The 15,580-nt window shown below is 47.3% G+C and overlaps 1 protein-coding gene across 3 annotated transcripts in view; it reads left to right on the top strand.

The window, feature by feature from the left end:
- Nucleotides 1–15,580, top strand: part of DOP1B (DOP1 leucine zipper like protein B) — a 1,145,257-nt gene that overhangs the window by 843,854 nt on the left and 285,823 nt on the right. For all 3 annotated transcript variants that reach the window (XM_069636119.1, XM_069636117.1, XM_069636118.1), the window contains exons 27-28: nucleotides 1,120–1,264; nucleotides 1,373–1,461. In XM_069636119.1, coding sequence (XP_069492220.1) covers nucleotides 1,120–1,264; nucleotides 1,373–1,461 — 234 coding nt within the window. The remainder of the gene's footprint in view (nucleotides 1–1,119; nucleotides 1,265–1,372; nucleotides 1,462–15,580) is intronic.

Below are 15,580 nucleotides of genomic sequence, written 5' to 3'. Positions count from 1 at the left end.
TGGTGACAGAAACAGCCTCCGCTGCTGGACAGAAGGTATAAAGCGATGTATGATAAGCGGGTTGAGGGCAGTGAGGCCACACCTTAGCACCCTCAGCTGATAATCTGAATACCCCACGAGAGGCTTGGGGAGCTGAGCACCAAGGCAGGGCTAGGCAAGGCTGTAAACCACGCCGGACTGATAATCCAAATACCCCACGAGGAGGATCAACTAGAAACTGGTGTTTTGCCAAGAGGAAACTGAGACATTTGTTTTGTTTGGACTACTACTCCAGCCTGGTGGCTGAGAAAGTCTAAGAAAACTTGTTGGTGGAGGTCGGAAAACCATCCACCGCTAATTTACCAAAGAGAGAGTAACCCAATCCTAAATTAAAACTTATATTTATTTTCCTTTCATAGTGGTAGGACAGCTGTTCGAGGACATTGGTCCTGCAACCCCTCGCCTAGGGCTGTAGACATGTTTTTCTCACTGGCTCACCTTCCTCTGCATATGCTGTACATTTAAGGTTACTCTTGCCATGCAGCAACTTCGAGGCTGTATCTTAACATTTTGTGACTTACCAGCAGTTGGCATGTTGTTACTATCAGAAAGCCTTACAGATGGTGTCTACACCCGTCCTAAGAATGCCATATTGTTGTATTTGAGGCTGTTGTTAACATATAGCAGTACCTACATATATGGATTTACACGTATGGTGACTGTATCATACATGTGATGGTGTCACTGGAGCAGTTGAGGCTGCCCATTACATATGGCAGCCATATGGCAGCCAAAGCCCATTGGTTTTGCTGATGCTTGTTTTAATGTGCGTGGTAGTCCTAGGCAACAGAACACGGTACAAATTTAAACTGTCCCAGTGTTCCAAGTCCAATGGTAGACCTATTAATTTACCCATCTTTCTATAATACTTTTCTTTGGTTATATTTTTGATTTTATCTGTGAAACCCTTTATTATTTAAAGTTTACAGATTACTATTTTTGTGAAAATCCTGTCTCATCTCTCTGTTAAGTTATGCTTCACCAATCGTGCTTTGGATTTGTATTAAAGAGCAATAACTGGATATGATATCCGGACGATAATCCAGCTTTGGCCACAAATGGTTTTTACTCGTTTTTCAGGAAGTGACGCAGAAAATCCTGGAAGCGGTTGGAAATGTTGCAGGATCATCCCTGGAACAAACCAGCTGGTTGAGTAGAAACCTTGAGGTGAAAGCACAGCCCCAGGTTTCTTTCGATGAAGGTGATGAGGAAGAGGATTTGTATGGTAAGCTCTAGTGCGTGTATATGTTTTGCTATGTGTCATTTTTATTGTGTTTTTGGTACAAGACTTATATTTATGATTGTTCTAACAAAGTTCCCTGGGTTTTTACAGATGGCACAACAGCTGCAGCACAGTCTTCGATGGTGTCGGCCTCAGCTCCTTCAATGTATAGTGTTCAAGCGCTGTCACTTCTCGCAGAAGTAAGAGGAGTATAGTAGTCTAAAACAAAATGAGGAAAATGTTTGTAGAAACCTTCCTTCCTAAAATGTTTTGCATTGAATCTCAGCAATATTTCTTCCATTTCCATATTGGGTGCCATAGCTAACTATTGGCCATAGTAGCTGAGCCATGTTTGTTCTCAGTAGAGGGGCTCCCACACCCTTGTTTACTTTTCAGGTAGGTTTACTATTGAATTGGATGATGCCACTGGTTGCGTTTCAAAGTTTGAAAAGGTAGGAAAGGTTCAGGTAAGTAGCTCTGTCCCAGTACACTATGGGTGGCTTAAGAGGGGTTCCTAGATTAGACCACCACCGATCTGAATCAGGCAAGAGACAGATGAAGCCCAGACTGTATACCCCTATAGCCGTATGGAGGATGGGAGGGATAAGAAACAAGTATGCTAACTTGCCCCCTTAAACCGATTTTCCTAGAGACCACTTCAGGGGTTCCAGATTCCTTTGGGGGCAGATCCTTCTTTGCTTGGTCTGTTCGAGGGAGGCCCCTGAGTTGTGGGTGCAGAGAGAGGTTTCTGCCAAAGGACTTACTTTCGGTCAGTTGCAGTATCTGTATTATGATTTCAGAGGCGGGCCAACGAAAGGACGAAGACGTCTGCAACGCAGGCAACCACAGGAGACTTCCAGGGAGCGAAGACGACTGATTGCAACCGGCGTAACCATCGTCATGTGGTGACAGGTGATCCTCAGTTGGCAAACAAAGGAGCAGGCCCTGCATGGCTTCTGTTGGGACCAAAAGGCTGAAAATGTAGTATCGGGTGTCTTGTAGCACAAGTTGAATATCCTCCAAGTTCCAGGGATGCACTCAGAACGGTGACTGCTGCAAAGAGGCAGCACAGGAGACAGCACGTCAATCCACAGGGTGGACCAGGGACACTTTGGAAGACCCAGCACGCCCAGATTCTCAAGCATGGGTCAAGGCTGATTGTTCCCACTGGTCTGGGGGTCGAGACACTGAGGGCCTTCTTGAGAGCAAGACAGAGGAGCAGGGGACTTGGCTGAAGGCAATGTTGGTCAGCTGCAATGGTCGTCCTCTGGTGGTCAGCGTGCTGCACATCTTCATAGGGGTCTTGGCTCTAACGATAATCTCTTGAATGGCTGCAGGAGTCCTCCTTTTATCCTAGATATGGACTGGAACTGCACCCATTTTCATCAGTGGTAAGTATCTGCACAATTGAAATGGATAACCATCCAATCATGGATAGACAATGCCACACAATCTGTCCAGCAACAGACGCTCAGATGTGGACTGGGACCAGACAGTCCCAGCATTGGGCAACACACACGGACCACGACTTTGCCCAGGAAAGCAGAAGCTTTAACCAGGAAGGGGCATTCCATGCATGGCAATTCCAGACCAGAATGCAGGAAGAAGGACAAAGGACAACATGGCTAAAGGAAATCCAAAAATCTGTGACATGGCTATTTTAGAGTATATTCTCCAGCATGGGGTCTTGCATGGATTCACATGCTCATGAATATTCCCCGACATCAGGATGGGAATCCTCTGTAAAACTAAAAACAGTTTCACTTTCACTTGAAAACTGTATTTCTCCCCTAAACCAATTGCTGTCCTTTGGGTCATACCGCCCTCATCCAGTGATGGTCCTCTGACCAGAGATGCCTATATTGCCTGCATCCGGACCACAATGAAGACGGTTGCAAAGTCTGCCATGGTTTTTCTAAAAAGACCTAGAAGGATCACTACAGCAGGCTGGCGACATGCCTAAAGTCTGGTAAGGCCTCTGACTCGGCCTCTGGGCATGGTCATGCTTCTTCAAGGACCGGCCGATCCTCCGAACAAACTCCCTCAGAGAAGAGGTTGAGGTCCTTTGAGAACACTACGCACGTGAAGATCCAAAAGAAGTCAATGCTGCTCGCATCAGATCCCACTGGGTTCACAGCTGCTGCGGCTCCCGACGCACCAAGGGAAAGGCTGCCATCACCGGCCACATCCACGGTGAGCCTTTCAGTGGGGGGCGCACCCTCTAAGAGAAAGTCTTTGACCCCTTCGAAGCTCCGATTGCCATCGATGGAGAAAACGACAGAGAGATCCAAGGTCGACTCTTTATTGCCTCCCTTGGTGACGGCATCTGCGTCTCAATCAGCAAAGAAGGTACCTTCAACATCTTCATCAAAGGCCATGTGCGCATCGACAACGCCTATTGTTACCATCCCGTCGACAACCCCGTTGACGGCCTCGTCAACGACCACTATTTTGACCGGCCAGAATACGAATGTGGTGCCTACAGTCTCAGCAACAACTACTGGTGGCCTTGCCAGCGTGGCGTGAGGTGACCACCGCGACTTCGGCGAAGACCCCTGGAAAGGGGACAGCAGCCATTCCCCTTCAGAAGTCCCAGGGAAGGAATGGGGAATCTATGACTCCTGTTGGGGGTGCAGAACAAGGGGCTGAGCCAAGTGTATCTGTGCACGATTATGCTAGTTATGATGAGTATGGAGGATCTACCCGAAAGCTACTATTCGGACCACAAAGGAGGACAGGGACACTTATCGGAAGGTGATTCACCGTGAGGTGAACTCGATCATCAGTCTATCCACGGGAATACCGGCCCGAAGCCTCCTGCCTTCAACTCTTTAATGCCCAGCCTAGGGACGTGTTGTTGGACATTCTGACCTTGCTGCACACACTGGTAGCAGAAATCGAGCAGAGACTGACACCTACACCGGTGCCTGCTCAGACGAGAAGTCCTCAAGACCGCTTCCCGGAAGCCCTTCTAAGCGCAGACGCAAGTCAAAGGACACTGCTTGTCAAAGGTGCCAGCCAATACCACCGCCTCCACTGCCCCACCCCTGGAACTAACCCCAGTGGGGGATCCTGCCACGAACATAGACACGGGCATGAAGGCCGATGACTTTGTGACGGCGGATGGAGAACCAGCAGGTGCGGATGACCCGCACAGGGCCTCTCCTCCAGATGAAGTTGGTTCCTTCCATTCTATGATATCCAGTGCATCTGAGCTTTTTCAACTGATGTCTAAGGAGACGAAAAAGGAAGGGTTCCTTAATCAACGTCGTGAGTCCAGGAGGAAGACCATCGTGTCCGTATCCTTGTTGGACGATATCTGGGATGAAGGCCTAGCACTGCTGAAGAATCTGAGCACTGTCCCACCAAAGTGTGACGCACTCGAGAAAAAAATAGAGTCCCGGACTCTGCCCCCAAGTGCCTTAGGTCCTAGCCTTTACCAGATTCCGTGGTCTCTTCCAAATGTGCAGCGAAACCGTCGTCCACGGCCATGGTGCCCCCGGACCAAGAGGGGAAGAAGCTGGATGCTATGGGAAAAAGGATTATACGTACAGCTGTCAGCACCATGAAAGCCGCAAATGCCCTGGCCATTTTAGCCTGATACGACCTGGAACTATGGTACAAGCTGGGCCCTATACTGGATTTCCTTTCTGGTGACAAGAAGGCACACTCTTCAGCTGAGTCAGGGTGGGGGGGGCGGAGTGTCCCCCGCCCACGCCATCACAGTGGCGGTGGACACCGTGGACACCAAATTCCATCAGATGGGAAACAGTGTCTTTGTCAACAGGGCTGGCTCAAAGCCACCAACTTCAGGCCAGACATTCAGACTAAGGTGTTGGACATGCCATTCTATGGGGAAACCTGTTCGGCAAGGTGGTCAATGAGTCTCTTCAGATCATCAAGACTGACATGGAGACAGCATGTTCGCAGGGTACCCTGCAGCAGCGTTGGTCATCGTCCTTTTGTTCCTCTAGGGGGAAAGCCCGGCAGAACCTCTGAGGGCTACACTACCTCTTATCGGCAGCCCTCCCGCTCCACGACGCAAGAGCCGTACAGGGGCCGCAAAAAAACATGGCAGCAGAGGGCAAAGTCGACGCTGCGTGCAGGGCAGAGACCCGACACCGAAACAGGCCTGAACCAGCCGTGGACACTCGCCCCCATGTGTGCAGTGGGAGGACGACCAGCGAGTTTCGTTAGCGTGTGGAAGACCATCACCACTGACATATGGGTGCTGGGTGCTCCCAGACAGGGGCCCACCATGGGGTTCCAACGCAGGTGTCTTTGTATTCCCCCCCTGTGGCTCGTCAAGAACAGCACGTGGTACAGCTTCTGCAAGAGGTCCGCGCCATGTTAAAAAAAAAAAAAAAAGGGGCGATCAAGCCTGTTCCCCAGCACCTCATGGACTCTGCAGTGTACTTCAGATACTCTGGTCTGAAAGAAAACAGGAGGGTGGAGGCCGATCCTGGACCTGCAACGCCTCAACTAGTACTTGAAGTCCCAGAAGTTCAGGCTGGTCCCGTTGCAGCATGTGCTCGGCCAACTGGAGGAAGGTGACTTCCTGGTGTCTCTGGACCTGGAGGAGGCCTACTTCCACATCCCCCATCCATCGGATACACCACAAGTTCCTGCGGTTCGTGGTCCAGGGGGGACACCATCAGTTCAAGGCACTTCCCTTTGGCCTTAAATCAGCCCTGCGGGTCTTCACAAAGTGCTTGGCTCCGTTGGCGGCACATCTTCATTTGGAAGGCATCCACATCTACCCTTACTTGGACAATTGGCTGGTTCAATCCTGCTCCCATGCTCTGGCAAGCCAGCACGTGGCGAGGCCCGTACGGCTGCTGACGGATCTGGGTTTCTCCATAAAATAAGTCCTGCTTGGAGCCATCACAGAACGCTCTGTTTCTGGGAGCCCGACTCAACACAGTGACTTGCCTGGTGTCTCCCTTGGAAGAGAGAGTAGTAGCCATCCTACGGAAGGTGCAGGGCCTGTCGTCAGCGCAGTCGGCTACTGTGCGAGCTGTCAAGTCGCTGTTAGACATGATGTTTGCCTGCACCAACATCGTCCTCCTTTGCAGACTGCAGATGAGGCCTCTCCAGGAGTTTCTGGATGCGAGGTGGCTGTAAGTCTCAGGATCCTGGACAGACAATATCACCCTCAACGAGGAGTTCCGACGAGCAATACAGTGGTGGGGTGTGCACTCTCATCTCACGCAAGGGGCTCCATTCTAAGTCCCTCCTTACCAGGAGACATTCCCCAAGGACGCTTCGCTGGAAGGTTGGGAAGCTCACACTGGATAGTTGCTCGCCAGAGGCCTCTGGCTGCCAGAAGAATAGGCACCTCACATCAACATCCTGGAGCTCCGGGCCATCTTCTGGGCCCTCAAGTCTTTCCTGCCATCGCTGAGGGGCAAGGTGGTGATGATCTTCACGGACAACACCACCACCATGTTCAACATCCGGAAACATGGCGGGTTGCAGTCTCGAGTGCTCTTCAGGGAGACCCAGGATCTGTTGCACTGGGCCATTCGTTAGGACATGTTTCTTGTCCCTTTTCACCTGGCTCAGCAGGGAACTATGTTCTTGTGACAAGTGGGAACTTCGCCAGGACCGGGTGGATCTTCTATTCCACAAATGGGGTCAACCCCAGATCGGCATCTTCGCGATGGCGGCAAACTCCAAGTGCCATAGATTCGCAAGCAGGTTACAGCTAACAAAGGAGCATGTGGGATGCTTCCTTGTTCCAGTGGGAGGGACTTTTCCTGTACACTTTCCCTCTGCTCCTACTGCGAGTGATCAATACACTCAGACTATGTCACTAAATGATGATACTCATCGCTCTGGCATGGCCATGACAAATCTGGTACCCAGACCTGCTGCGTCTGTCAGCGGCCCTGTCCTTCAAGCTGTCAATACTTCATGATCTTCACACCAGATGGGGAGGGGCGATTCTACATGAGGACCCAGCGTCGCCGAACCTCAGAGCTTGGCTCCTGCAGCCCTAGAATTTGAACATCACTCTTTACCTGCACAATGTAAGGACACCCTGGCCAAGGCCAGAGCCTCTTCAACGTTGACTTGCTATGGCCATAAGTGTAAGCATTTCTCTGTGTGGTGCCGGGCTCAGAAGATTAATCCTCTGCGTGTTACAGCCCTACAGCTCCTACCATACCTGCTTTCCTTGGCTAAGGCTGGTCTGGATCATGCATCCATCAAGGTTCACTTGGCCACCATATCCTGTTACACCAAGACTCCTGGCAGGCCTTCCATGTGGTCGCACAGGCTCGTCGAGGAGTTCCTTGAGGGTCTCTTCAGGAATTTTCCTCGGGTGAAGGCTCCTGCCCCGGCTTGGGAACTTAATGTGTTCTTGGCTAAGCTCATGGGGCTCCCTTTGAGCCGATGCATCAGGCCCCGCTCAAATTCCTCACATGGAAGACCGCATTCCTCATGGCAATCACTTCAGCCAGGGGGGTCGGGGAGATCCAGGCGCTGTCCTGCAAACAGCCATACTTGTCCTTTCACGCTAATAGGGTGCTATTGCGTACACACCCCACCGAAGGTGCTCTTGGAGTTCCACCTCAACAAGCCTTTGGTGTTGTCTTCTTCCCGAATCCGTTGTCGCCAGCAGAAAGGACCTTGCATTCGCTGGACGTTGTGCGTGCCTTGAATTTTTACATGGCACGCACAAAGAGTTTTTGGAAGATTTCTCAGTTTGTCAACTATGGACCTGTGAATCACATAAGACTTGTCTAAGGCTTCCATCTTCAGGTGACTCTCTGCTGCATCATGCACTGTCATCATCTGGCTAACAGACCTCTTCCTGGCCGGCCGAGAGCCCACTCTACCAGAGCCATCGCTGCAACGACAAGAGTTTCTCTCGTGTGCCCCTAATCGACATCTGCAGGTCCACGCACGCCTTCACAGGGTTTTACTGCGTCGACAGGGATTCAAGGGAGGGGTCCTGGGTCGGCCAATCAGTGAAACGCAACCTGTTCACTTGAGGTGAGTCTGTTCCTGGGGCAAGTGTTTTTGCTTCTGTTGAGCCTTGCCACCTCCATGGTAGTGTATTTGTACTGCTGTTTAACTTTTATTCCTGAGCATGTGAATTCATACCCATACTGGAGAAGGTTTAAGTTCATTACCTGTAACTGTTGTTCTCCAGCATGGGTCTTGTATGGATTCACATGCAAACCCTCCCTCCGTCCCCTCTGTGTCCCTTCTTGGTTCATGCTGCCATTTAATGTGCTTGCCAAATCTGAAGATGGCCACCAGGGGTGAAGCTTAGGGAGAGGACTGACATTGGATGGGGGCAGTATGACCCAAAGGACTGTGATTGGTTTAGAGGAAAAATACAGTTTTCAAGCAAAAGTGAAACTGTTTTTTCTTTTGCTGATGATTCCCAGCCTGTCAACTGGGAATGTTCATGAGCATGTGAATCCATGCCAGACCCATGCTGGAGAAGAAGTTACCGGTAAGTAACTTAAACCTTACTCTCTATTGCATTATACGGTAACATGCAAAAGTTTACAAGTAAAATGTTTAAAAGACGGTTGAAAAATACCCGATGCCACCAGCCCATCCTGGAAGCATTGCATTTGTAAGCATTCAAAGTATTCTAACCTTGCTTCACTGTAAGGAGAGTTTGTGTTTTAAAAATACAAGAAAATCTCTAAGGGAGGCATAGGGCCTGTTTACAAAAGTGTTTTATGAGGGTCCATTTGCATTAAAAAATGCTTTTTAAATCAGGCCCAAGGTCTCCCCATACTGATAGTCTTATGGACTGATCAGTTTCTGAAGTGATCATACACGAGGAATACCTTTACATTATTATATTAAGTTACATATACATAGTTAGTGTATATGAACAGAGTGGCGGACAGCAGGTCCTTCCTCCTCTTCAACCGCCAGCTCTCTGTTTCCGCATTCCACTCTCCCCATTCCCATTCTGGAACGCTGGTCACCGATAGCATAAGTATCACTGCGATACTACACATCCCTCTTCTTCGAAAATACCTTCCATTCTCACTCGAAGTCCCTCAAATTAGCTGGTCTCCGATAGCTTCTTCCAAAGCGAGACGTTGGTACCGCCAGACTTGGTATATGTGATGATTTTGATAAGGATGAACTCTGACTCTGAATGAGCTTATTATTTCCTCTCTCAACATCAACACCCACATTTTCATGTTAGCCATCACAGAACACAAACATCACCCGACTATTGTTCCACACTCTGCCATCGCACGTTCTCACTGCATGCTTGAATACCTCAATTACTTTGATAGGCTCTGACCACTTGCTGCCATCCACCCTAAGCGCTTCTGGTAACCTGATCTTCACATGGCAACCAACATAGGGAGTTTTACTAACTCTGAACCTCCTGTTAGCATGCCCTGATTTATTAGAGAGTTGCCTCTTCCTAATCTTTGCTTCCACATCACTCAATGACACATCCATACTCAACACAGCACTCATCCACCCAGGAAATAATGTTGTGTTTGCTCTCCTACCTCTACTCATCTCGAAGGGAGACACACCTGTCGTGCTATGCGGAGTAAATCTATGTGCCACTAAAGTCATCCTCACCACTTCCTTCCAATCCTTACCATTTGACCACGCCCACCTAATCGCTTCTTTCAATATTCTGTTATGCCTCTCAACAATTCCATTTGTCTCCGGACGATAAATGGCACTGTTTATATGCTTAATAGACTTCCCTTTTAAATACTATTCCATTTCCTTGGAATTAAATTGTGAGCCATTGTCAGTCAAAATCACCTCCGGGTAACCTTCACGACCACACACTTCTTCCAATAAATCAATAATGACTTTAGTCGTAACACTTGATCACATTTTATCTTCAGCTCATCTTGTCAACATATCAATTATAACTACACAAAATGTCTGGTAACCCTCACTCCACACTGGACCTAGAATATCTATAGCTAATTTCTTCCACAGTCTATCGGGTACATCCGTCACCACCATTGGATATTTTTCACCTGCACAACTTCTATCACACATATTGCAAAGGATACAGTTTCTAACACTTGTTTCTATTTGTAGATCACAACCCAGCCACCAATAAGTGTTTCTTATTCTGTTCTTTGTCTTTGAAATTCCTTGATGTCCTTCATGTCCCAGCATTATAATTCTTTCTCTGATCCCCTCCGGTGGAATCAGTTTGTCTCCTCTCAACAGGTAATCATCTTGAGAGCTCAGTTCATGTCTTAAACTCCAGTAACCTTCAGCTCCCATTTGTTTAACTTTGTTAATTGGAACCATGTTCTTGTTGAGATTTTCCATTACACACTTTACTTTGAGATCCTTTCCCATCTCCTCTATCCATTCCTGTTTGGATATAGCAGAATCCTCTATCATACAAATAATTTATTGTTGGACTTCCATTTCTTCACTCTCTTGGATGTTCATCATCCTTGAAAGACAATATGCAGCATCATTTTTCACACCAGGTATGTATTTTATCTTCCTGCAAACTGGCAGGAATTATTCGCCTTATTCTACCTGATACTTTATCTAAACCCATCCAATAGTGGTTTGTGATCAGTGTGTAATTCAAGTGTTGTTCCCCAAACAAAGCTTCTGAACTTGTTAATTGCTCTGGGATTGATATCAGATTAATTCAGCCATTTGGGACGAATTTTCTTCCACATTGTTTCTGATAGTAATGTATACTTTGCTCCTGAGTCTGTCATCATTCTAACTGGGTTACCATTCACCATGACAATGGTTTTCGGACTTTCCCATTCCACTTCATTATCCTGCCCACATATTGCAAAGACACATTCATCTCCTTCATCATTACTTTCACTTCCAATCCAATTAATGTTGCTTTTCCCAATCCTGCAGCATTTGGCCAAACAACCTCACCCATTGCAATTTCTACATATATGTAGTGCAGGCAGTCAGGACTACTAGCCCAAGGTGATGGACTATCACATCTGAAACAGGCTCTGCTCCTGCCTCTGCCTCTTTGGCTACTTTGAGGTCGTCCACTTCCTATGAAACTTCCTCGGTTGTATCCATGGCTTCTCATTCCTCCTCCATTGTATCTAGCGGAGGCCGAAAACGTGGCATCTTCTCTTCTTCTTGTATTTAAATTGTTGTGATTGTCAATATGCATTACATTGTCACTTTGTACAGGTGGTAATACATTGACAGATGATTCTGGCTTTATTGACGTGTCTTTCACTCTACTTTCTAATGTTTTCACAAAGTTCTCCATGTGCTCCACTTCTTTGGAGATCCGCAACACAACTTCTAGAGGTGGATCATCTTCAGCCCACAATTTCTCCCAGACTTTGGTGCTGCTACATTCTAACATGAACTGATCCCTTAACCTTTCTTCTAGTTGTTGACCAAATTTAAAGTTCTTTGCCAATTTTCGGAGCACTGTTATGTATTGTTCAACGGTTTCTCCAGTTTCCTGTGATCTTTTACCAAATCTATATCTCTCCAGTACAGTACTCATTTTCTTTTCATAGTGCTTACTTATTTTCATTATGCACTTTTCATACTCGTTCATATCCCCACATTCTGCTGCTGGCAAGTCTGGTAGAGCCTCATATTTTTCCTGGCCAGCTGGACCTAAGCACTGTAGCAGTAGTGACTTCTTTCTCTCAAGACTGTAATTTGCGCCACACACTACACTGGCTTAGTGTTCAAAATACTTTAACCACCACTTCCAAGGTAGAACTGGCTCACCCATCTCTGGTAGAAACATGACTGGTGGTGGAAGACTATGCATAGACATGTTTCTTGAGGCTTCTCTAAGATCAATGGTTGTAGTTTTCCCTTTTCTTTGCTTTATCTGTTTCTATTAGTTGCACTTCTCTTGTTATTACTTATTCCTTTCACTGTGCATTTACATGAGAAGCGATCATCTTTAATCTTTGATTTAGTATATGTGCATATTATGTCTTGAGAATATGGAGGGGCAAAAGAAGAAAATGTTTTATTTTTTATTTTTTTACACTTGGATCATAAAACTGAGACGAGGATGCAGATGATCTATGTTTTCTTGTAAAATGCCTGACTTCTGTGTGCCTTATTGCAATACATATTGTCCTTTCTCTATTGTTTTTTTTAAAAAAACAACAGGCCACTGGTGAGTCATTACACTGCTCCGTGTAATGGCAATATTTTATGGAGCGTTGCCTTAGACTAAAATGTCGGCACATAGGGGACGTTTTCTTGGGTCCTTTACTCTAAAGCACTGTTAGTGGTGCGCTCGCGCTGTAGCCCTGCAAGTTCATACGCCGCACTGTTGCATAGCGCTCATTCGCCGGTTTCCTTCCTTAATTCCTCATGTAAGTACAAGTGTACACACCGTACCTTATTCTTATTGTAGACTCCCTGTCACGGTACTCTTGGTCACTCTCTGTTGCCTTTCTGGGTATATTTGCATCTATATGAGAACCGTATAGGGAAAGCAAGTCCTCGTCACCACGTGAAGTGATCACATACACAGGGAATATCTTTACATTATTTTATTAAGTTACATATGCATAGTTAGGGATATGAACAGAGCGGCGGACAGCAGGTCCTTCCTCCTCTTCAACCGCCAGCTCTCTGTTCCCGCATTCCACTCTCCCCATTCCCATTCTGGAACGCTGGTCACCGATGGCATAAGTATCACTGCGATAGTACAGTTTCACATAAAAATGAGTGCCTGGCAAGAGAGGTAAAGCAGAAGGCTTTGCTTGCGACCATATAGTCTGGTCAGCAGTCAAAACAAAGCAACATGATTTAGTGGTTCTAATTTAGTGGTTGTACCTGTGCTTTTCCGATTTCTACAATCCAACTACAGTTGGTACAAAATAAATCCAACATTGTTTCTAGGTATCAAATCCAGTGACCGCATTACACCTTCTGTAAAAGCCTTGCATTAGCTACTTACAAACTAAGGATTGCCCTCAAAGCTATTTTCTTTATTCTAATGGCCGTTTTAATTGGTCCAAAAACGTTCTCATTTGTCTGCATCAAAAAAACTTAAATACTAATTAGCAGAGGGGCTTAGACAGATTTTTACACTTTTCACCTCTGTGACCCAGCCTCTGGAGAATAAGGCAGCAACACATTGACCTTTAGTCAGGTGAGCAATGGAGGGGGAAAGTGGGAGTTAAAGACAAGAGACAAACAGTATATAACGGGGTGAGTGAATGGCAGAGTGTGGATTGAAGGGGTGAGGTCTGGAAGTGTGGAGGTGGACCGAATAGCAGGCAGAGGACGGACGAAGGAGCAGAGTGCTGAAGAGTTGGTGGCAGAGCTAAAGCAGAGTGCAGGTGAGTCATTTGTGAGAGTGGTACCACTTGTGTGTAGTGCAAGCATGGGTGTGCGTAAAAGGTGAGAGATAAAGATAGTGAGGGAGAAGTGTAGTGGGGATTAGATAGTGGTAGAAGGATGTTGAGCGAGTGCAAGGCAGTGGTGGGAAAGGTGAAGTTAAGCAGGAGGGGAGTGAAGGTGGTTAACAAGAGATAGATGGAAAGAGTATGGTAATGTTAGGGAACAGAGTTTTAGACAGGACATTAGGTGCAGGAGAGGGGTAGGGAGAGGTGAGGGGTACAAAAAGAGGTGAGGGGTACAAAGAGAGGTGAGCAGTAGGGTGTGCATTTAGGTGAGGGAGGAAGGGAGTGGGGGCAATGGAGGTAATGAAGGGAGACAGGGAGAGGAGGAGAGGGTGAGGGAGAAGCGAGTGGATTTAGTAGAGCAGGATGAGCAGGGCACCATATCCCCCTAAAGGTAATGTGAAGAATCCTGCAGAGTCATCACTAAACCCCAGCCTAAAGTCTCCTCCATGTGGCCAGGGGAAGTCAGCCGCTACCTGATCCTAACCCTCAGGGTGGTAACATGAGGGAGGATCAGATGGGAGGCGACGGCTGTCATGGGAAAGGGGTGACTCCGCTAGGAGAAACGCGGTATTCGTCTTCTTCTGAGGATGAGATGCCCCTTATACCTACATACCTAATGGCATGCTGTCAATGTATGGTTCCCTCTCCTAGAACTACCCAAAACACAGAATATGAAAACTCTGCTAAACAGCGTAAGATTGGTACACTCCTTTAACAACCTCACATCGAAGTGACAGCTCTCAATTCAGAAATCAGGTTAAATTTCCGTATTGGCAAACTTGATCGAAAAAACATATGACCTTTTCGATTTGACCACATTTTTGTTGATTTCATTTGGTCAAATTAAATTAAATAAACATATGGGGAGGGGTAAGGGAGTAGGTTAAGGTGGGGCAAGAGGGGTTGCGTGGGCTCTCCCACCTGCATTTTAGACCAAAAAAAATAAAAACCAAAAAATGATGTCAAAGGTCAAATATTTTTCACCTAGTAGACCTAAACCACATTTACTAATCATAAAAAGGCTCAAAATATTATGGACCACAGGTTGCATTCTGCCTGTGGTACTGGGATGAGGAAGAGGAGCGCAGAGTTGATGAAGCATCATGGGCGATCTACTTGTTGTGGTAGGAAGCACCAGAGCTGGACCTTTAAAAGTAGAAATTTGTTTCAGGTGTGGGAAGCAGGAGAAGCAGAAGCTTGCGGTGGAACCGAGGCAACAGCAGACGTATATGCGGGAGATGCTGTTGAGGCAGAGGAAGCATCAGCTGAGGCCAGCGCGGGAGGAGCATGGCCGTGCAGAGAATGTGCAGCTTGAAGCGGGTCGAAGGCAAGCTAAGCTTTGTGGGAGATGGGCTTCCGACATGCCCTGCAACTCTCAGGTAAAGAAGTTAAACCAGAGATTACACAGCGCTCCCCTGAACGATTGTGCAGACCACGAAAGCCAGACTGGAGTGGGCAGAAGCGTAGAGGGACCAGAGGAAATCTGATGTAGCACCCGTGAGTCCGAGAAGACGCAAAGAAAGACCAGTGAGTTGTCTTGAAGCAGGTGACCTCGGGGCGCTCTGAAAGAGACCGATGAGCAGATGAATTTGAATATCAAACGAATGAAACAAGGCAGACTGGGTGCAATTCTCTTAATAAGAGATACCGATTAGGAGATAATGGTAACCTGCATTGCCAAAACGGTAGAAGAGTGATTCCAAGGCAGACTGGGGGGGCGCAACACATGGGAGATAATTGTAACCTGCACTGCCAAGGCAGCAGAATAATTTCACAAGGGCATACAGGGCGTAACTCTTCTGATAAGGGATACCAATCGGGAGATCATTGTAACCTGCATTGCCAGCAGCCAAGGGGTTGCATAAGGGTACAAAAGCTGCAGTCAAAAGGCAACCAAAGAATAACAAAGACGTTAAGAGACTATAATGAGAAGCAGTTGTTCAAACTTCCTCAC

The sequence above is a fragment of the Ambystoma mexicanum genome, chromosome 7p, assembly GCF_040938575.1.
Source record: "Ambystoma mexicanum isolate Mex_15411 chromosome 7p, UKY_AmexF1_1, whole genome shotgun sequence".
Taxonomy (NCBI): Eukaryota; Metazoa; Chordata; class Amphibia; order Caudata; family Ambystomatidae; genus Ambystoma; species Ambystoma mexicanum.
This window is presented reverse-complemented; position numbering and strand designations above follow the sequence as displayed.